Source organism: Oreochromis aureus, linkage group 7 (genome assembly GCF_013358895.1).
Source record: "Oreochromis aureus strain Israel breed Guangdong linkage group 7, ZZ_aureus, whole genome shotgun sequence".
In the NCBI taxonomy this organism is placed as follows: Eukaryota; Metazoa; Chordata; class Actinopteri; order Cichliformes; family Cichlidae; genus Oreochromis; species Oreochromis aureus.
This window is the reverse complement of record NC_052948.1, coordinates 54269942-54292756: the sequence shown is the minus strand read 5'-3', so window position 1 is coordinate 54292756 and position 22815 is coordinate 54269942. Positions and strand designations below refer to the sequence as shown.

The 22815-nt window shown below is 40.0% G+C and overlaps 1 protein-coding gene across 1 annotated transcript; it reads left to right on the top strand.

Annotated features, from left to right (window-relative positions):
• The first annotated feature begins 27 nt into the window (after window positions 1-27).
• LOC116313175 (huntingtin-interacting protein 1-related protein-like) lies at window positions 28-17846 on the top strand. The gene is made up of 33 exons (XM_031730778.2): window positions 28-263; window positions 585-648; window positions 2340-2482; window positions 2578-2634; window positions 3024-3104; window positions 3812-3888; window positions 3971-4032; window positions 4348-4488; window positions 4587-4644; window positions 4838-4913; window positions 5036-5176; window positions 5270-5392; window positions 5734-5917; window positions 6004-6092; window positions 6343-6459; window positions 6556-6657; window positions 7740-7934; window positions 8833-8943; window positions 9061-9255; window positions 9333-9480; window positions 10112-10198; window positions 10283-10390; window positions 10483-10619; window positions 11033-11143; window positions 11307-11365; window positions 11475-11505; window positions 11594-11656; window positions 12434-12534; window positions 12641-12746; window positions 15918-16041; window positions 16510-16571; window positions 16836-17435; window positions 17534-17846. Exons 1-33 carry the CDS (start codon window positions 183-185, stop codon window positions 17567-17569), a joined length of 3870 nt encoding a protein of 1289 aa, XP_031586638.2. The 5' UTR covers window positions 28-182; the 3' UTR covers window positions 17570-17846.
• Window positions 17847-22815: the final 4969 nt, after the last annotated feature.

Here is a 22815-nt window from a genome sequence, read left to right as displayed (position 1 = left end):
GTTTTTAAAGCATCCTGTGTTAATTTTAAGGAGCTAGCCCAACCAGCAGGATTGTGGTGACGTGCGCGCGCCGCACCTGACTGACTTTTGTGGTTTAACGAGGCGCGAGAGCACGGACGAGGAGCCTGAACCTGTGTGTGGGACCACTTTGGATTTATGTTTCTGTATTTTTCGGTGAAAACATGAGTAAAACGAAGAATAAAAGTGACAATAAGACGGAAAAAGCTTTGGCTGCGGAGAAAGAACAGTTCGGAAAACAACAGGTTTGTCACTTTGTTCCTGTGACAGATAACTTTTTGATGTCTTTCCCCCCAATCTCAGTAGATTTAAACGGTCTTCCTTATTGTTCACACCGTGTGCTTGATAACTAGTTTTAACTGTCAAATGGGTACTACCACACAGTATCGAAATGTCAAATTCTTCACTCCTTCTGACTTATTAGTGGAAAATATTGTTAAATATATCACGTGTCAAGGAAATTCACTGGTGTTATTTCTGTCATGTTTTAATCTTGAAGTTCAATCCGATGTGGCTATGTTAACTAGTTAGTCGTGTCCTGATTGCTCTTCTTTCATTTCTTTTAGCTCCACAGCATCAGCAAAGCTGTCACCACAGCTGAAACACCACCAAAAGACAAACATGTACGCAGTATCCTTTTAACTTTTAACAGCAGGTTTCCTGCTAACCGGGCTTACTTTGATACAAAACAAATACAGTTTCATATATACATATATATTTTTTTTATAAATAGCTCATACTGACTGGCTTATTGGGACAATGCTAACATTTGCTAAGGAAATAAAACCGAAGTCCCTCTAAGGTATTTGGGTAGGCTTCACAGGTATCAAATTAGAGAAAAGCAACTGAGATTCGTCTTTTGGGGATCCTCAGTGTCTGTGCTAAATGTCACGACATTCTGGAGAGCATGTTGAGACATTTAGACATTTGAATGCATGAGTGAAAAGTTGTTGGCAAAACCGGAGGGGGGAAAAATCAGGACCTCTCCTTAAAAAAGGATTTTTAATTGATCAACTTTGCTGAAAGTCTTTGTAAAGTTGTCAATTAACATATTTTAAAGTTAACATAACATTTTCTTTAAAAAAATTATCTGATGGAGTCCCTCGACACCTTTTTTAGTTATCAACTTTAGTTATCACCCACCCCTGGCAAATAACTCCCTCAGAAATGTATCAGTCAATCACTTTAGCTACATGATTTCTTGAGTTTTCAACTGTCCAACACCCTTCAACTTTTACTATACATGCAGTAATGTTTGGAATATTTCAGTGTGGGGCAAAGTGGTGAACTGACCAGCAGTTGTCCATAGATCAAAGCCATAGCGTGTGTAAAATATCTTGACTGTATATAAACCATTGCTTTCTCTCCCCTTTTGTCTTAAGCTGATCCACTATCATCATCTTTGTTTTTTTTAAATACATAATTGTGATGTTGATCTAATTGAGGAACTGAGGGATTCTATCTCTTCATATGATCCGAGCAGTGTCAGTCTTTCCTTTTATGATGAAACTGCTCAGTTATGGCAATCAATATTATGCTTGTGTTTATTGTCACTTAAAAAACCTCATGCAGTTATTGAATTGTATTAAACTCTGTTACGGGGATTTATTAAGCTGTCAGTATAATTTAAACAGAAAACAAAAAGAGGTGAGAGGACCAAGTGGTCGTCATGGATCCAAGAGAGTTAAGTCCTGATTGTGGTGGTGTTTTTGAACCAATTTCACATGGGCACCACCGGGCATCAACAGTGAGCAAAGGGAGCCCCAGGGCCAGTGGACTCTGAGAAGACCTGCACAGTAGCCAGAGTGAGTGAAACTGATAGCCACAGAGGGGTGGAAGCACACCAGTCTGATGTGCAGGGGGTTTGTTTGAATTACAATCAAGCTTTCATTCTGGAATTACAATCCAGAATGAAAGCTTAATAGAAAAAATGAATGAAAAGGACTAACCCCCCCCCAAATCATAAATGACATTAAAATGCTATAAATCACCCAGTAAATGGGGCCTTAATTTACAAAATGAACATATTGTATTTAGTACAATTTCAGACTAGAGACTGTGTAAATGAATGTATCGGGAAAGCATTTACTGAAGTCATGATTTAAATCTTCTCAGATCAACCAGATCTTATCAGACTTTTTTTTTTTTTTTTTTCAACCAGAGCAGTCACCAACCTGCCAACCAGTAAAAAGGTTGCCAGTTTAAGGTTTTGCCAGACTGCCTTCATTTTTCAGACAGTTGGGCAGTTCACTCCGATAGCGTGTCCATACCTTCTTTGGACTGTGCATTGGTACTTGGGAGTCTCCTTGACAGTTGTACATATATCATCATGGGAACTCATAAAGAGGGTGGAGCTACGACCTTCTGGTCGTATGTCTTGAACCTACCTCTATCCAGCAACTCCATTGTGAGCTGGAAGTTTTGCTATCTGGTTCACAAAATCCTCAGGGATGGACACAGAAATGTAAGTTAAGTTTTTGCATTTCCTTAATCTTATACTCTTCCTCTCCTTCCCTCCGGTTGGTGATATGTAATCTCTTGTCTCTGTCTGATCTACAGGTGGTGACGGACTCTTACAGATACTGTCGTAATGTGAAAGATATGGGCACCCTCTGGGTGAGTAGCTGCCATATTGAAGCTGCAGCTTATATTTGAACTAGAGAATACAGTTTGAAGGTTTATCCATTAAGATGCTTTATATTTATATTGAGAGTTTGTTAAAAGATCTGCAGTTACATGCATCTTTGTTTCACCCTTATAAGATGTTGATTTCTAAAATGATGACTTTTTGGTTTGTTGTTGTTTATTTTTTTTAAATTGGTGGTGTTGTTTGTCCATATTTGGACAAACAAAACCACCATATTTGGAAACATCAGTATGACTTGCATTAATATTCATTCATTTGTTGGTGCATTAATAAGGTAATTCAGTTTAAATATGATTGTTTTCTAAGCAACAAACTCTGTTTTGTTCTGTTTTGTTTTGTTTTTTTCTTTCCTGTCTAGGGAAACTTGCATGATCGATATGGGCACATTGTTGCCTTGTCTTCCAAATACCTAGGCCAAAAAATGGAATTTCATAAAAAGGTAATATTACTCATAATTTTAGTGTTAAGTTGGAACAAAGGTACATTTTTACAGCATAATCAGTGTTTTGCTGCTTTCTTGTTTCATTGAGAACTAGAAACAAAATGCTCTGTATTCCTGTTCCTAACCAAAGGGAAGACTTACACCATCTCCTGTGTACTTAAACTGTACTTACTACTGTAAGTACAGTTTGTACTTAAATTGAACTGCTCATATACTTTACCATATACAGACCATATATGGATCATATATATACCATATACCTTTAACATTTCAAAAAAGATAAAAAGCGGCTAATCCAAATGGCAGTCAGTTAAGCATGAAAAAAGGAGGAAAACACAAGCATGAACTGTATCAGGCAAAACACTTTGCCTTCACTGCTTCGATTAGCCTTAGTTAAAGCCCTCAGATCCTAACCAAACAGAGCTTTTTTTGTGTGCCCATCATAATCCTGGAAACACTTCCAAAAGAAGTGTATTAACAGTTTCACTCTCTCATAAATAAAGGTTAAACATTTCTGGTGATTAAAGACAATTGTACAGAATTTTTAGAAAACCTTTAATTAGCATAATACAGGCTTTCTTTTCTGTAGGCAGCTTTTTCTTCTTGTAAGCTAACATCCATGTGCTAAAGAAAAGGGTTCCTTAATCAGTTGTTTTATTTAAGTAGCAGACCATAATATGACCTTTTTTTTTTTTTTTTTACAGCACAAGGTTATCCCAGGTAACCTGGAGGCCAGTGATGAGACTTTGGAGAAGGAAGCAGGAAGTGACATGAACAAAGTGTAAGTTGTCCACTTTTTTTAACCACAGTTAATGTGCTTCAGTTCTGCCTGAATATTTCTTGTTAAATGTTTTATATTGTAGGCTGGATATGACACAGGAGCTGTTGGATTACCTGGATGCTGGACTCAAGATGGCTGACACAGGTTAGTCCGTTAGGAGGGTCATTATATATATGCTATGATGACCCTATAATTTATATGATACAATACTAGTAACTAGTTTAGAATAAGTTGCTTCTTAAACCAGCAATATTTTTGATCAGTTTCTCAATACTTTCTGACATTACTGTAGCGTGTCGTGTTTTCTGCACCACACCTGCTGAACATTCCTTGAAATAATACGCCGTAGTTTACTTAAAAAAATAAATAGTCTGAACCAACACATTAGTGTTCATTCTGTTCTTCAGCAAGTTAAAAACCCCTAATCAAATTCCCTAATTTGGCTTTAATGCCAAATAGTATTTCGCCAGGTGGAGGCCAACCAGGCCAAATCTACAACTCCAGCTGGGCAGTGCAGACTGATGCCACTCATACCTCTCATACAGGACTGCAGCTTTCTCTATCACTTCTCTGTGCGATTGTTGTTTAAGCTTCACAGCCGTGAGTGAAAAACAAATATTTATTTATTAAAATAAATCATGAGATGGTCAGCATTATTTAAAAAATGTCTTAAATCAACCATATCCTTTTCGTCGCAGGCATTTCTCCGGACGTTCTTCTTGGACACAGAGAGCGGTTCCGTGATCTGTTTATGAGGTGAATTATTTATTAGAGAAACTCACTAATCTATTTAACAGGAACAAAGCAAAATACATTTGCTGTTTAAGTGGTAGGTAAAACCTAATTTCCATTACAATGAAAAACATGTAAATAAAAATCTGAAAACGACAAAGAACAACAGTGACCTTAAAGTAAGAGGTCTGACACTGATGGTTATTTTTTTCTGTAGCCTCACACAGTTCTTTGACAAAGCCAGAGAAATGGAGTTCTTTAAAACTTTCATCCAGATCCCAGATCTCCCAGATGTAAGTGCCACAGATTTCTTTTTTTTTCTTTTTTCTTTTTTTTTTAACATTGCCATGTTTGCAACTTTGCTCCTTCTGTTTTTGTGCCTTTTGTGTATGTTAATTGTATCATTACCCCTCAGGCTCCTCCAAACTTCCTCCGAGCCGCTGCCTTGGCTGAGTACAAAAAACCAGTAGTAGTGATGCCAAACGAGGAGCATCATGAGGAGGAGGAGGATGTGGAGCCACAACCAGAGTTTAGAGAAGCTTCTCAAATACCACAGGTAAGGTACATAGTTGTCAGAGGATATGTCACTTTGAAATTCCACCAGCTTTGTGTGGTGTCAGTGCTGATATGTAGCTTTTTATCAAACCAGTACTATTTGCTCAACCAAATGGGAACACCTGATTCTTCAGTGGATCAAAGAGAAATGGAAAATGACAGTCTGAAGAGAGAGCTAGACGTTCTGAAACCAGAATTGCAGATCATCAAGAATGAGGTAAATGGGACAAGATGGCAGTGTTGGAGTGGCTGGTAATATAAAAATCTAAAACCATTCCTCTATGCACTCAACCATGGTCCTTCCATATGATGGTTAAGAGGATGCTAACTGTAGCATCCTCTGCTTTCTGGTTGGTGATATTGGTACATTGTAATCATTGTGGATTCATTAGGACTTGTATATTGAAAGTCATATTGAAACATTACCAAGTTTATGTTCAAGTGTCTCATTTACAGTTTGTAATTGTGAAATGTGTTTGTGTTTGTCTTGTTCACAAATTAACCAAAACAGCAAGACAAGTAGTCCTTGTCAATAATTGTTTCTTCTTCCTTCCCCAGGCTCAGAGGTGTGTAACAGAGTTAAAGACTCAAGTGAACCGATTGGAGGCTGAGGTCGAGGAGCAGCGCACCCACAAGCAGATGGCAATAGTTGAAAATGAACACCTGCGCATGGAAGTGGAGGCTTTAAGAAGCGCTAATGTGGCTAACATTGGGGCACAGATTGGATTCAAAGAGGCAGATGGTGAGAGTTCAGATGTGAGCATGCAGCTGAATAAGCAATACAAAAAGAGCTAAGTGAAAAGGTGCATCTTCTTCCTAACTACACAGGCAGAGCTCAAGCAGCAGAACTTCGTTTCACTCAACTTAAAGAAAGACATGCAGAGCTGGTTAGCAGCCATGCTGACCTTATGAAGAAGGTAAATTGCAGTTTCTTTGATGTTTATTTGTAACTTCCTTAGCTGCTGCCTTCTAAAAAGTTAAATTAGAAGGTTGAAACACATTGTTCAGCTCAATTAATGATAGAGATAATTGGAGATTGTGATAGGTGAATTTTGTTACCTTCTTATAGACTCCATCCCGCTGTTTTCCTGTGTTTCTCATTTTTGTAGCAAGCTGAGGTACCTTTACCTTCTTAGTAATTATGGAATGTATTTTAATCATGTGCAGAATACAGAAACGGTGAAGATTCTGTCAAGCACCAAACAAGAGCACGATGATTTGCAGAGGGCCAAATATCAGCTAGAAACTGAGCTGGAAAATCTACGACGGGAGAAAACCAATGTGGTAAGACCCACATCAAACATAGTTTTGTGTTGATGAACAAAAGCTGTTGTCACTATTGATCTTTTCTTTCTTTCTTTTTGTTTTTGTCCTGATCAGATGAATCAGCAGCAGATGGAGGTTGACCGCCTGAACCAAGAACTGCTGGAGCAAAGAGCAGAGCTCGCCACCTTGCGCAGTACTTTGGAGAGTAAAGAGAAGGTAGGACTGTAATATGACCACAGATTTACATGGCATCTATTTTTAGACTTTCGGGAAAACCCTTGTTTTTCTTTCAGCTGCTCCTTTCAGGGGTTGCTAGAGCTGGTCATCTGCCAACTTCTACCATCTCAACTTGTTCCAAGCATCCTTCTCTGACACACCAAGCATCCTTCTCTGACACACCAAGCATCCTTCTCTGACACACCAAGCATCCTTCTCTGACACACCAAGCATCCTTCTCTGACACGCCAACCCTCTGCATGCCCTCCTTCACTACATCCACGAATCCTTTGCAGTGGTCCTTTCTCTTTTCCTCTTGCCTGGCAGCTCCAAATTTAAAAACCTTTCTCCAATATAGCTTCTAGCCCTGCTTTGCATACATCCAAACAATCTCAGCGTTGCCTCCCTAATGTTGTCTTCATAATGGTCAAACTGAATGTACTCACTTCTCTCTGATATACTAAATCTAATCCTCTGTCCTCTTTACCCCTCATGAAAATCGTAACATCTTTAACTTTTCTACTTCTAGCTTGTCTTCCTGACTTTTTGTCAGTGCCCTATCTCCGAATCGTTCATCAAAGCAGGTCTCACTAGCATCTTGTAAATCTGTCCTTACACTTTTGCTGCTATCCTGCTGTCACTAATTGTCCCTGATATTGTGTCTCCACCCTGCCTGCAGTCTCTTCTTCCCCTCTCTTGTGCTTGTCTGTTTATTTGAATTGTTGACCCCAGTTATAAAAAATTCATCTACCATCACTATTGCTCCTTGCAGCTTTTACTCCTGCTTGACCTCATCTGTTAACCTGTCCATCACCACTGCAAACAAGAAGGGGCTCAGAGCCAATCCCTCATGTAATCTTGCCTCCATCTTGAACCCATCTTTAACATCTACCGCACACCTTACTACTGTCTGTCTTCGCACATGTCCCATCCTCACATACTTCTCAGACTCACCCTATAGTACCTAGGATAGGCTCTAGAGTTTTGCAAGCATCTTGGTGCCTGATAACGAAGGCCAAAAACACATTGGGTATTGAGTTCTTATATGAGTATGAGTTCTCAAGATGTTTGTGTTTCTTTAGGAGGGATCTCAGGTGAGCAGCAGCTTGACAGCTCTGCAGGCTGAGCGGGAAGTGCTGCTACGCTCTGCAAGAGAAAAAGATGCAGAGCTTACCACTCTGAGACAACAGGCACAACTACAGCAGAGCTCCCTGGACCTGGAGAGAGACAGGACCAACCGAGAGCTGGAGGATCTGAGAGCTCAGCTACAGCGGCAGGTCTGAAACACGCATCACTACAAGGTCCAATACAAGTGCAATACAACATTGCCTTTCACAGGGGCTAAAGATATTAATATATCAATAATGTATTAGCTCAGGAATAGACTGCCAACCTATCCACGGTTTATCCCTCCTCTTGCCCTGTGACAGCTAGGTTAGGTACCCAACCACAACACTGAATTGAATAAGTAGCAGAGGATGAATGGAAAGAGTTTGTCTTCAAACATTACAAAAAATGTCCACACTTTGGTATTGTGATATCTGTAACGCTTTGCTTATGTGTTTTCTCTGTATTATTGTAGGGTCTTTACATTACAGTACAATGCACTTTAGGCACATTTTATTGTGATGTTGTGCTACATAAATACAATAAAATTTAATTGGCTCAGTAGCTCTGTTTAAGACATTTTCAAATATAACTCCAGTTTTAACCTCTTTATGTTAAACTACATTATAAAATCATACTTACTCCTTAGAGCTATAAATATCCAGGTATCAAGCCTTGTTAGTGATCTTTAAATGAACTGTCCAAACTGTTAACTTGGCATGACAGTCCTGTAACACTGTCAGACTTTTAAAGCAAAGATCAAAAGCCTTAGAACCAGATTTCTATTCGACATATTGTCTCCCTCCTAAAGCCTCTGTACAATGTCTGTAACACTGCGTGTAAAAGGACTGCCTGACCTCAGTCATGATATTGGTTGTTCAACCTTGAACCACTTAGGCCCATCTTTCACAGCTCTGTCTTGTGTTTACTTTTACTTTATTTACCTGATTAATGATTGTGTTTTTCTTTGCTGTACTGGAAGCATTGACAATTGCCAAAAAAGTGCCCCTAAACTTGTTGTATAATATAATTCTGTCTGCTTTTGTGTCTCTTCTGTGTTTCCTGTAGCTTGCCATAAATGCAGAGCAGAAGCTGGAGATTGACAGGCTCAAGCGAGATTTGGAATCCACACGAGCAGAACTGGCAAAAGCAAACAACATCCTGCAAAGCAAAGAAATGGTCAGAACATTTAGAGCAAAACTGCTGATGCTGGAAACTTATTTTCTAGCATCTACAAGCCTTGAAGATTATAAGACTTATTTGTGAAGAAAAACTTTTTAAAAATCTGTTTCTCAGAGTGGTACCCAGCTAAACAACACATTGGCAGGGCTGCAGGTGGAAAAGGAGGGGTTGCTGCGTATGATACGGGAACAGGAAGCTGAGCTGAAAACCCTCAGACAACAAACTCATCTTCAACAGTCCTCCCTAGAGCAGGAGAGGCAGAGGAGCAGCATGGAGCTGGGAGGCTTACATGCCCAGTTACAGCAACAGGTCCAGTTTTCTGTTTGTCACTCTATTTTAAGACTTTATAATGACTGATTATTAACCTTGTGTGTGTGATAAATCAGGCTTCTCGTGAAAGTCAGCTAGCCCAGAAGCTGCAGGAGGAGCAGTTTTGTCTGCTACAGTGTGCAGTGGTGGAAGCTGAGGGCATCATACTGGATGCTGTGGCCAAACTGGATGACCCTATACACGTCCGCTGCATCAGCTCTCCTGGTAAAATCACTATTATTTTCCCTCCTCAAAGAAAATCCCTTTAAACTGACTTTTTAAAAAATATTTTAAGGACGGAAGATTTTATTTATTTGCATTCAGTTGCCCATGTGTTTGAAAAGTGTACAGTACTTTATGTAACCAAAGAAAAGCCATAGAATAGGCATTTTAATACAAAAACAAAACAAAAAAACTGAATAAAATCAGCAAAGCTCTATTCTAAGACGTTAATAAATATTGACATTGGTTCATCTGTTTCATATTCTAATGAGGACACACACAAAGAAAGTAAAGACATGGCTGATGCCTTTTAAATTTCAGAGATGACTGAACTTCATATAACTCACAGTGCAATAATAGCAACAGCAATCTTCAACACAGATTTTAATGGAGGCAAAAGCAGATATGCACATTATGATATGGAAAGACATGGCAAAAAAACCCTCCACTGAAAAAAAAAAAAAAAAAAAGATTCAGTCTACACACACATTTAAGGTTGTTACTTCAGCACTGCTACACAAACCTTTATACAATAAATTAACATGGTAACCAAAAATCTCTAATCCTCAGACCTGAATTTGCCATTTTGCTTTTCCATACTGCTTGTTTTTGATCAGTTCTTTGTGTTTGACAGATTATTTGGTGAACCGAGCGGAAATCACTCTGAATTCTATTGACAAAATGCAACAGAGCCACTTGGCCTATCTGGGAAACAGTAATGGTACGTTGGGAATTGTGGGTGTGTTCAGTTCAAGTCACGTACATCAACTGATTAGTTTGTTTAATCCTTCCCTGTTCTGTCTAGATGCCAGTGGTTTGCTAAGAGCAGTCACACAGTTTTCCCACCTTGCTGCTGACACAATTGTTAACGGATCGGCAACATCTCACTCAGCCCCTGTCGACCAGGCGAACTGTAAGAAACGCACATAGTTGTTGTAACTGTCATAACACTTGCTAAATATTTTCTACACAGAAAGTTAAGTGCTGTGTGTTGGACTCATGCAGATCTGACTGACAGCTGTCGGGACTGTGCCAATAACTGCCTTCAGTTCTTGAAGGATTTGAAGATTCAGGCGAGTTTACAGCGAGCAGACCCGTCTGCAATACGCTATACTGTTCAACGCATCCTCGCTGTAGGACAGGTGGGACTGAATTTATATTTAAACAATTAACAAGACAGTATTGTGTGTATGTATGAGTGTGAGAGAAAGAAATTGTCAAGTGTGTATGTGTAAAATTGAAAATGAGGGTAGGAAGCCGCAATAACTTCCCCCCAGGAGCCAAAGGCAGATAGAGGCAGATGTGGATGTGGGACAAACGGGGCATTCACAACCCAGCAATATCTGCGCACACATCCCAGCAGGAGAAGGAGGGAGGCCTTAGATGGGGCTCCCACAGCCCAGGGGTGAACCGCTCCCTCCGTGACCATGTTTCTATGTTATTGAGATAATGGCAAGAAAAGTGCCAACTTTTTTGCAGGTTTCCAAAGATTCTGAACTTGACCTCTCTCTACTGAGACTCTCATGTTTGCTGTAACTGTGTGACTCTTGTTTAGGATTTGCGTCCGAAAGGGCATGATGTGCTAAAAGAAGAACTAGGAAGCATGGTGGACAAAGAGATGCTCGCCACATCTACTGCCATTGAAGAGGCTGTCTTGCGAATGGATGTAAGGACAACCATCAGATAATTTATAAAATATATATAAGATGATCTTTTTGATATATCAAAAATAAGCATTCTCTACTATGACCTGTCTACACAAAGCTACTATTCTCTGAATTATATTTCTATCATTTATCTCACATAGACATCTGTTCTTTTTTTCACAGGAAATACTGAGTCAGGCAAAGAAAGACAATACTGGTGTCAAACTGGAGGTCAATCAGAAGTAAGAAAAACTAAGAAAAATCCTAAAGAATCATCATAAAATTATTTATTTCTGTGGTGGTTATTTTCCTCCTCTCTTACTTACAATCTGTGTGTTTGCTTCATCACAGTATCCTGGGATCCTGCTCAGACCTGATGAAGGTAAGAAAGTGGGCAGTATTCAAATAATTTTGAACTTTAGTTAACTCTTGTTTCCTGTATTTACTGTGGTGCCCTCTCTTCTCTCCAGGCTGTTCACATGCTGGTGACTGCTGCTACTGACCTACAGAAAGACATTGTGGAAGGAGGAAGGGTGAGTTGGTGTCACCCTAAAAATGAAATTGCAGGACAAGCTCAGATATTCTCAGTCTTTTTATTCATCAAACACCATGCAGAATGAAAAAATGTGGGAAAAGTCATGATTATCAAGAAGCTTATTCCTCTTCACATTAACATGTAAAAGTGGCCTTTTTAGAGCTAAAAGCTCTAGAGCAAAAGTGTGTGTGTGTGTGTGTGTGTGTGTGTGTGTGTGTGTGTGTGTGTGTGTGTGTGTGTGTGTGTGTGTGTGTGTGTGTGTGTGTGTGTGTGTGTGTGTGTGTGTGTGTGTGTGTGTGTGTGTCAGTCAGTCAGTCAGTCAGTCAGTCAGTCAGTCAGTCAGTCAGTCAGTCAGTCAGTCAGTCAGTCAGTCAGTCAGTCAGTCCAGTCACTGAGTGTTCAAGAGTCTGATGGCTTGGGGGAAGAAACTGTTTCGCAGTCTGGCAGTGAGACCCTGAATGCTCTGGTACCTCTTGCCAAAAGGCAGCAGAGTGTGTGTGAGGGGTGCGTGGGGTCTTCCACAATGCTGATGGCTTTGTGGATGCTGCGGGTCCACATGCTGCGAATAGTGTCTGTGATGGAGGGAACAGAGGCTCCAATTATCTTCTTCAGTATGATACCATTTGAACAAATCTTTGAACCACTAACAGTCTTACCTTTAAATTTCAATATATCCAGTGTTTTAGCATTTTGTTAAATTTTGGCAATGAGCAAGAAGCAGAATCTGCAGTTGGTGTTTTATCAAGTGACCCATTTGTTCCATTTGTGCTGGCAGGGTGCAGCAACTGTTACTGAATTCTATGCCAAAAACTCTCGCTGGACCGAAGGACTCATCTCTGCTTCCAAAGCTGTGGGCTGGGGGGCCACACAGCTGCTGTAAGCTCAGAATTTTATCAAAACCCACTTACTGATTGATATTCTGAACAAGAAATTTGTAAATAATAAATAAAACTGTATAATGATGGTTTACTTTCATGTTTAGGGATTCAGCTGACCGCGTTGTGGGTGAAAAGGGCACATATGAGGAGCTCATCGCCTGTTCACATGAGATTGCTGCAAGCACTGCTCAGCTAGTTGCTGCTTCCAAGGTACAAACTCATGTCAAACAAATTCCTGTTGGTTTGTTAGGTATCAACATACAAAGTCATGTTCAGGCTCTCGAATCTTGAAGCATATACTCCAGGAGGAGTATATGCTGTAGAACTTATAAGGCTGGTATCAGAGGCATTCCCTAACACTGGTGAGCCAGCAATGTAACTCCTTGTTGCTGGTTTTTATCTACTGCTTCAAGCTTTGGAAGTTGCATGTAAGTGGGGATGTGCACAGGAAGCTTTAACACTTACTCCCTCACCTGCAACCACATCTTATGCTCGTATTCCTACCACAGAAATTAAACATTCTCAGGTATGGTGTCTATCAAACATGAACAGTCTCACTCATATTCATGTGTTGGACCAATTTATGCTATAAAGCATCTAGTCACCTAGTCACCTAAACCCAAGTGTCTGCTAACACCAGGTCATCGTACTCTAAGGAGCTTGGAAAGAAAAACGTCTGGACTTCTTAAAGTTTCCTTGAAGACGTTTCACCTCCTGTCCGAGAAGCTTCGTAAGTTCTAAGAACAATTGGTGGAGTCCCTGATTTTAAGCCCTATGGGAGTGTCCCCAAGAGGGTCAGAGACCCCCTGTTGATCCTCTACCTAATCACATGAGCCAATGAGTGAAAATGGGTGTGGGTCGCAATCAGCCAAGGTTTTGGGTGAACCCAGTGTGAAACCTAGTCCCACCCTATTGTGTGATTTACTGAGGTCAAATGGGTCAAAGGAGCTGGTTCCACAGAAGAGGGGCCTGAAAGCTGAAGGCCTTTCCTTCCCCGTCTACTTTTAAATATCCAAGGAACCACAGGAATACCAGCAGTCTGAGAGTGAAGCTCTCAAATCTGGATTTAACAGGGAGCCAATGAAGAGAAGCCAAAATGGCAGAAATATGTTCCCTCTTTCTAGTCCCTGTCAGTTTTCTCTTTTCTGGGTCAACTGAAGGCTTTTCAGTGAGTTTTTAGAACAACCTGATAATAATGAATTACAGTAGTCCAACCTAGAAGTAATAAATGCATGAACTGCTTCTACATATTTAATATGCATTTTGAAGGATATATCCAGGTCAAAAATGACTCCAAGATTTAGTCACTGAAGGCCACAGTAATGCCATCCAGAATAAGAATCTAGATAGACATCATGTTTCTAAGATGTTTTGTTTTTTTGTTTTTGTTTTTTTTTTTGAGAGCAGAGTACAGTTACTTCAGTTATATATGAATTAGCCTCCTCAATATTAGAAAAACATCGTAGCATTTTCAACTTGAATTGTTGCATACATGTCATGTCAAAGTAGGTGTGGCAAACATGGTCGTGGATAAAATAATGAATTTATTGATACTGATATAGCCCACAAATATGTTACTATGAGTTACTAGCTGTTACTATCAAACTTAATATAATTAATTAAGGATTTTTTTTCTTTTGTCTGGATTTTGGCACCACCTGCAGCACAGTTAAAGTACTGATAACCTTTATTTGGTCTGTACCTGGACAAGAGTGAGGCTATCCAGTTTTGTTTTTTGTTTTTTAACAAACAACGAAAGTGAGCTGGATTATATGATCCACTGAAGGAGAAACATGGATTATCAGAATTTAAATGTAACAGAGTTCCTTTGGCATGATTGTAAACATGATGTTCATGCACAAAAACTCTCCAGTGTGGCTAAAACAAGAGGAGTGGGCTAAAATGCCTCCACGGAAATGTGGGTTAAATTACCAGGTGAACAAACACTTGACAACAAACAAACAATTGTAGTTCCTGCTTCCAAGGGTGGGACAACCAGTTAAAAGGTTTAGGAGGCAATTACTTTTCACATAGATGGGCGAGATGGGTTTTAGTAACTTTTTCATTTAATAAGCTAAATCACCATTTAAAAACTCCTTTTTGTATCTACGTGGATTATTGTTGTCTAATATTAAAATGGATTTGATCTGAAACCTGGGAAATAATCAGAAAATAGGAAATTGGGACGGGGCAAATACTTATCACAGCCCTGTACTTCACTATATTTATCAAAGGGCAAAAAAGAATTGGACACCTATCAGCAATAAACTGTTGTCAGTGCAAGTTAAAGCAGCTGATAGTGGCATACATATATGTCAAATGGGCTCCAAATGCCAATCGACAACACAGTGTCATTAAGCACAATGTTAGAAACATAGAACATAAAGGTGATAAAAGAATGTGTGCAATGCTCTACATTCAAGTGAAAGAACGTCATACAAAGCATGAAAAGAAAGGGGGGAAAAAAGTATCTGCTTATCCACAGCATTACTTGGTGTTCCACCCTGATTCATATATCTGTCTGGTTCTTAGGAAATTTCTTAACAAAAGAGATCTATTAAAGGCTATTTTACGTTACTAGGTTAAATATGCCAATGTTCAATAACAGTTCTTTTTACACCTTCAGATGGATGTTTGGGGGTCAATAGGTCACTCTCCACTACATCTTTAACTCTGTCCAAACCATCCTCAAGTAGCTACAGGTTTTCTCTGAAATTATTCTACACACAGATGTGGTCCTCAAAATTGTCATTACTGAGTGTTCTTCTCAATCTTTATAGCTGAATGAAGAGAAGGCTGTTTTTGCATTATGGTGAAGCTACTAAAATGTAGAATTGCCTTCCTGTCTGTTTTCTATAAATACAAATATGAATTGGTTTGTTTGATGTTTTGTTTTTTTCAAGCAAGTACACCAAGGAATAAAACAGATTCACTACTGTCCCGTGAAAAATGCACAGTTGCGCATTGATGATAGTTGCTTTGCTACATTTTGGCTGGAATTGGATTCTTCTTAGTCTTTTTGCGTTTATGTGACAGTGGAAGTTACTAGTTACTTTCCAAATTTGATTTCTCAATAAAACCAAAAAGACATGTTTTTTATGAAGTGAAGTTTCCCTTTTAAGCCTTTCAGGTTTAAAGGGAAACTGCACTTCAGTGACTGAGTCTCAAAGAGGTAGTAATAGCCATTATTACATTAAAACCTAGAACAAAGACAAAACATGCATACAGCTCTGTGACTGTGTAAGTACTTAGAACCACCTCAGCCAGCATGGTCACTGAGTTGCATCCTTTGAAATGTGCCTGCTCTGTGCCCATACATGCACCACATTGCGAAAAACTGTCCTTATGGAAGACAAACTTAAGTACTGCTACTCATTCCAGGTGAAAGCTGACCGCAACAACAAGAAGCTGAATACGCTGCAGCAGGCCTCAAGGCATGTAAATGACATGGCTGCTGTGGTTGTCACCTCCACCAAACATGGGCAGCAGCAGATCTCTGACCACGGTGAGAGGAGAAGCTCATATTGCAAGCAAATAGTTGATGCTTCATATTTTTAGTAAAACTTTATGATAACAGCATAGTTTTGTCTAAAAATGGCAGCATGCATGTAAGCAAACAATAAATCTATACAATTTGGTGAGTGCAAGTTTAACACTTACTTTAGCCCTTTTTTTGATCTCTTATTTCTGACACTTTCTGCTGCTTAATACTTAACTGTGTTTAACAGCGAGCCAACCTGTCTACCAATGAGCATAGCATAGCTGAGCTAGCATACAGCTTTAAGGCTTGTGAGGGGTTTTTGTTCATCTATCTCATTAGTCAGTTTGATCAGCAGCAGTTGACCATAAAATCAAACAGACTAATCAAAATGTTTAAATGCTTAAAGTAACCATGAAATTGGCTGATCATTCTGTGATTCACCTCTTGCATGATACAGCTTTGACACTCCAACTGATATTGTTGCCTTTACAGGGTTGATGGACTTCTCCGGCATGTCTCTGATCAAGCTTAAAAAAGAAGAAATGGAAGCTCAGGTCAGAACAACATGTCTCTGAATGGATTGTTTAATTGTTTGTCCTTATGTGTAACTTGCTTGTTGTCCTGGATCATGTGTAAGACAAGTATAAGACAAGTTGAGCCACCTTTAAAGAAACAGTATTGTGACTATGTGAAATCAATGTAGTTTAAAAAAAAAAAAAAAAGTTTTGGATCTTAGACTGGATCTTAACTGACTGGGTCATTGGGTTTTTAGACGTCTGGAAGCCATTGCCAGATCTTGTGCTCTTTGAATCTTTCAGGTTAAGGTGCTGCAGCTGGAGAGCCAGCTGGAACAGGAGCGAGTACGTTTGGGGGAACTGAGGAAGAGGCACTATGAGCTTGGTGTGTCAGAGGATGGAGGGGATGGAATTGATAGCTTCCCACCACCGCCACCACCTACTCTGCTTGACTCCACGGCAGTGCCTCAGTCCTTTGCACAGACACAACCTTATTCAAACACCCCAGGTTTTTCACAGTCAAATCCCTTTGCACCGAATCAAACACAGTCCTCCTCTCTGCCACAGTCTTACACACCTTCTCAAACCTACACACCTTCTCAAACCTACACGCCTTCTCAAACCTACACGCCTTCTCAATCATACACGCCTTCTCAATCATACACGCCTTACCAGCCCTATATCCCGCCTCAGCCTTTCACACCATCTCAGCCCTACACTCCAAACCAAAGTAACTTAAATCCTCAATCTTATTCATTGTCACAACCCTCACAACCCACATCCAGTCCTGCTCAGCCTAAACAGACCCAGGCTGCCTCACATAACAGCACAGAGCAACACCACAAACTAAGCCTAAAAAAACCAAATATCTTTACCAAATCTGGGAACTTGCTGAAGAATGCGGTGAGTGCTTCTCTTGCTAAAGTTTTATAATCATCTCATCCCAAAGCTAATTGGAGTAGGTGGTGTTTACATGAGTCCTGTTTTTCTTCTATTGGCAGTTCAAACGGGGTGAACATGGAACAGGAGAATCTTGAAGCTGACTGAAGAAGAATCTGACTTAAAGATTTAAGCTAATCACTCACTAGAGGAAAAAAAAATATGCTTTCATATTTTGGAAACACTGACTTTTACTACATGTATCACTTGTTAAGGCTCCTGAAAATGTTGTGTAAGAGGAATTTCAAATCAACATTTCTTTGTGCTTTAAATTTGGAAATTAAATGGTAATATTTGAATTATAACACTGATAGCTATATTATCTGTGATTGATTAAAGATTAAAAAATTGTCTGAAATAAAGTTGTATTGTTCAGTTTTCTTTAGGTTTTCTATTCACAATATTTTAACCATTTTAACATTAACGATAACAGCACTGGATGAGTGTCAGACATTAACAATCTTCAAAAATGTTTGGTGGCACAACAGCTTCCACCATGAAGGCTACGTTATCCAGGCATATCCAATCAGGAGGAGTATATGCTGCAGAACTTATAAGGCTGGTATCAGAGGGATTCCCTAACACTGGTGAGCCAGCAATGTAACTCCTTGTTGCTGGTTTTTATCTACTGCTTCAAGCTTTGGAAGTTGCATGTAAGTGGGGATGTGCACAGGAAGCTTTAACACTTATTCCCTCACCTGCAACCACATCTTATGCTCGTATTCCTACCACAGAAATTAAACATTCTCAGGTATGGTCAAATACCTGTCTATCACACATGAACAGTCTCACTCATATTCATGTGTTGGACCAATTTGTGCTATAAAGCATCTAGTCACCTAAACCCCTCCTACCAAGGAAAAGAGTGGTAGCAGATGCTGAGGGCCAAGTGTCTGCTGCCACTGATACTGAGGCACACCAACAGGTGCTGCCACCTGCTTATAAACTCCCAAATGCTATGTGAATGCCATTGTTGAGAACACTGACAAAATCTGTTTATGTAGAGAGACGTATTAACTTACTCAAGCTCAACACTAATAAAACGGCTCTTGGTTGCAGCTCCCATGGCCCTAATCTGGAAGATTAGACTATTCATTGATGTAGACTGTTGCACCATCTGGCTATGCCCAGAAATTTGCCACCTGGGTGTCATTCTGGACTTAACACTTTCATTCTACAGGGTGGGCCATTTATATGGATACACCATAATAAAATGGGAATGGTTGGTGATATTAAAGTCCTGTTTGTGGCACATTAGTATATGTGAGGGGGCAAACTCCTCAAGATGGGTGGTGACCATGGTGGCCGACCATGGTGGCCATTTAGAAGTCGGCCATCTTGGATACAACTTTTGTTTTTTCAATAGGAAGAGGGCCATGTGACACATCAAACTTATTGGTAATGTCACAAGAAAAACAATGGTGTGCTTGGTTTCAACATAACTTTATTCTTTCATGAGTTATTTACAAGTTTCTGACCACTTATAAAATGTGTTCAATGTGCTGCCCATTGTGTTAGATTGTCAATGCAACCCTCTTCTCCCACTCTTCACACACTGATAGCAACACCGCAGGAGAAATGCCAGCGCAGGAGAAATGCCAGCACAGGCATCCAGTATCCGTAGTTTCAGGTGCTGCACATCTCGTATTAAAGTCTAAGGGGGTCAGATCGGGAGACCTTGGGGGCCATTCAACTGGCCCACAACGACCAATCCACTTTCCAGAAAACTGTTCATCTAGGAATGCTCGGACCTGGCACCCATAATGTGGTGGTCACCATCTTGCTGGAAAAACTCAGGGAACGTGCCAGCTTCAGTGCATAAAGAGGGAAACACATCATGTAGCAATTTCAAATATCCAGTGGCCTTGAGGTTTCCATTGATGAAGAATGGACCCACTGTCGTTGTACCCCATATACCACACCAAACCATCACTTTTGTTGTTCCAACAGTCTTGGAGGGATCCATCCAATGTGTGTTAGTGTCAGACCAATAGCGGTGGTTATGTTTGTTAACTTCACCATTCACATAAAAGTTTGCCTCATCACTGAACAAAATCTTCTGCGTGAACTGAGGGTCCTGTTCCAAGTTTTGTTTTGCCCATTCTGCAAATTCTGTGCGCCGATCTGGGTCATCCTCGTTGAGATGCTGCAGTAGCTGGAGTTTGTAAAGGTGCCATTTGTGAGTAGCTAATATCCGCCAAAGGGATGTTCGACTAATGCCACTCTCCAGTGACATGCAGCGAGTGCTACGCTGTGGGCTCTTGCTAAATGAAGCTAGGACAGCCACTGATGTTTCTTCATTAGTGACAGTTTTCTTGCATCCACATTTCCAAATCCAAGACTGAACCAGCTTCACGAAACTTAGCAAGCAGTTTGCTAACTGTAGCATGGGAGATGGGTGGTCTCGTAGGCTGTCTTGCATTGAAATCTGCTGCAATGACCCGGTTACTGCGTTCACCAGATATCAACACAATTTCAATCCGCTCCTCACGTGTTAACCTCTTCGACATGTCAATGGCTGTGAACAAAGAGAAACTTGTAAATAAGTCATGAAAGAATAAAGTTACGTTGAAACCAAGCATACCATTGTTTTTCTTGTGACATTACCAATAAGTTTGATGTGTCACATGGCCCTCTTCCTATTGAAAAAACAAAAGTTGTATCCAAGATGGCCGACTTCTAAATGGCCACCATGGTCACCACCCATCTTGAGGAGTTTGCCCCCTCACATATACTAATGTGCCACAAACAGGACTTTAATATCACCAACCATTCCCATTTTATTACGGTGTATCCATATAAATGGCCCACCCTGTAGATGCATATAAAATTTGTCACCAAAGCAGTATGTTTCCACCCAATGAACATCTCTTGACTTTAGCCATCCCTCCCTCACTCTTTAAAAGAGACCCTTATCTTCTTTGTTGCTGGCCTTGGATGTTGGGATGCCCTGGGATGTGGTTGCAGTAGGCCCACTTATTCCCACTGCGTGGCAGGGTACTATGGGGAATTGAGGTGCCTACTGAGCCAGCTGGAGCCTACTCTCCTTTCTCGCCTTCTCAATTTTTACATCCCAGCACCCACCCTCTGTTCATATACACATCAACATGGATCGATGTGTATTTTTGTGCATTGTTGTGTCTGTATGTCTGGTGTGTGTGGCCAGTATATATGTCTGTGTCTGGGGTTGCTGTGCCTCAACTTCAGTACAACATAGTCATAGAGGATGAAGGGTTGCTTCACCATGCATGAATGCATGTTATTCATTTTTAGTTTTTCTCTCTTCCATATGCTTCAGCTTTATCCTTTCTTTGTTAGTCACAGTTTTTGCTATTGGGCTTAAAATTTTTTTACATAAACACACAGTGGTCATTTTTCACTTCTTCACTTCAGGATCTTAGCATTAGGGTAGCCAGCTAGTGATAACCTGTTCTTATATTTCTCAAAAATCCACAGTTTGACCTCTCCCCACATTTCAATCTTCATTTCTCAACATAGTTGTCAGTGGTCTGTACAGGGTCTGATGTTTTTGTGTTTATTTTCTGTTCCTCTCTCACTTTGTAAAAGTCGCTTTGAGTTCTAGGTGGAAGTGGGCTCTGTGAGTTCGCCTGTGGGTGGATTTCTTCTATTTAGATTGTCCTTCTCATACCTGAGGGCTGGATGGTGTAGCAGATCTCTGCCAGATTGTCTTTGCTATGTCTCTGCTTTACATTGACTAACTTTGTTACCTTGTTGCCAGTCTGTGCCAAACCTCTCCTGTTCTCTTCATGCTGCTCCAAGGAAATCTGAATGCACCATCAGCTGCTTATCACCAGAATCTAGCACCTATAAGGTGAAGGACTTTCCAGAAACTTGCTTACCTGCACAATGACCCTTCCTGGTCCTCAGCCACTCAAGCCCTCAAGTAGCAGAGTTAATCCAGTTCTCTAACTCTTTCCGCAAAACACATATCCTTCTTAGCCTCAGCTAATTTCAGCTCCCCCAAAGACTGTAGAAATGGGCAACACGGTGGTTAGCACTGTTGCCTCACAGCAAGATCTTCATATATACATTTAACTGACTTCAGTATGAGTGTCTGGTGTAAAGTAAACATGGGACAATTTGTCAACAGATTTGTTGACAGAAAATGTACAAATCTAAATGTTTAGATTGCTGGTTTGTTTTTTCTTCTTTGTTAACATTTAGAAATATTTCTTTATATATCATTGTTCCTATTATTGTTATTATAACCCAGTGTTACAATGCATATAATATGACGTCAGTAAATATGAATGTAGTTCTGTTATTTCTGTTGTCAGTGATTCATTAAATGTTCAAAGACTCTAGGTAGACTTGGATCACCCCCCCCCCCGCATAAAATACGTGATGCGTTGTTTTAGGCGTTAATCGTCTCTTCGTGCTGTAATATATTCACATAGCAACCTCGTCCGTCTCTTATTTCAGTCATGCGCAATACAAACTGCAACCTCACCACTATGGAAGTAGCCACTGTGATTCACGCAGGGACCAAACAGGAAGTAAAGTTAGGGAAAGGCAACCGGCGTTCGACTTCATCATATTCAAAATAAAAGCACTAATAAACGGTACAAGGCAACAGTGTAATCACAACTGGTACTCTGTATAAACCTGATGCACTGTTAAATTATTGTTTTGTCCATTGAGATAAGACTATTGATCTGCATAAGAACAGCAGTGGATACAGTAGGTCATGGGCCCTCATGAACAACACATGCAAAAAGTGATGGTATTACTAATGACATGGTGATGCAAAATATATTAGCGTTTCACCACGTGTTACTTCGGGGTACGTTGAAATTTTCTAAGGTAGGCGCTTTCAGTGTTTCATATTTAATTTTAGCCTTACCCACACTCCCTTTTGCCAGACCACCATTTTAAATAAGAGGTTCTTAAGGCGTCGCTTTCAGGTATTACCTGAAAGGATGACTCGGCCCCGTGTTAAGATTCTGTTGATCTTTCTTCAACACCATACACAGATGTTTTGACCATAAAGTCATAGCAGTTGTTTCTTCGTGTTCAGCTGGAAGCTATTTAATTTTGGAAAGGCTTATTTTGATATACAGGAGTCGATGATAAGTGTGCTTCTAATGTTACTCTAATGAATGAGCCTTTACTTTTCGTTGTATAAGAATAGAATTAAATGGTTTTTACATCTTTACTTAAAAGTAACGTTTTGGAATCTTGTTTTTATTTGTTAAAAAGCACATTGCTTTGCTTTGCATTAGTTAAAACATCTCAATTATGAATATATGAGAAGAGGTTGGAATATCTTTCTCCTTGCGGGTTTTATTTTGAAACGTGCTGCCGAAATTGTGAAGTTTACTTT

Excerpts from the sequence above, each read along its gene's own strand:
- LOC116313175 (XM_031730778.2), top strand. The coding sequence starts at position 183 with ATGAGTAAAACGAAGAATAAAAGTGACAATAAGACGGAAAAAGCTTTG. Across the intron at positions 2,635-3,023 it reads AAGATATGGGCACCCTCTGG|GGAAACTTGCATGATCGATA; the intron begins GTGAGTAGCTGC and ends TTTCCTGTCTAG. Across the intron at positions 11,506-11,593 it reads CCTGCTCAGACCTGATGAAG|GCTGTTCACATGCTGGTGAC; the intron begins GTAAGAAAGTGG and ends TCTTCTCTCCAG.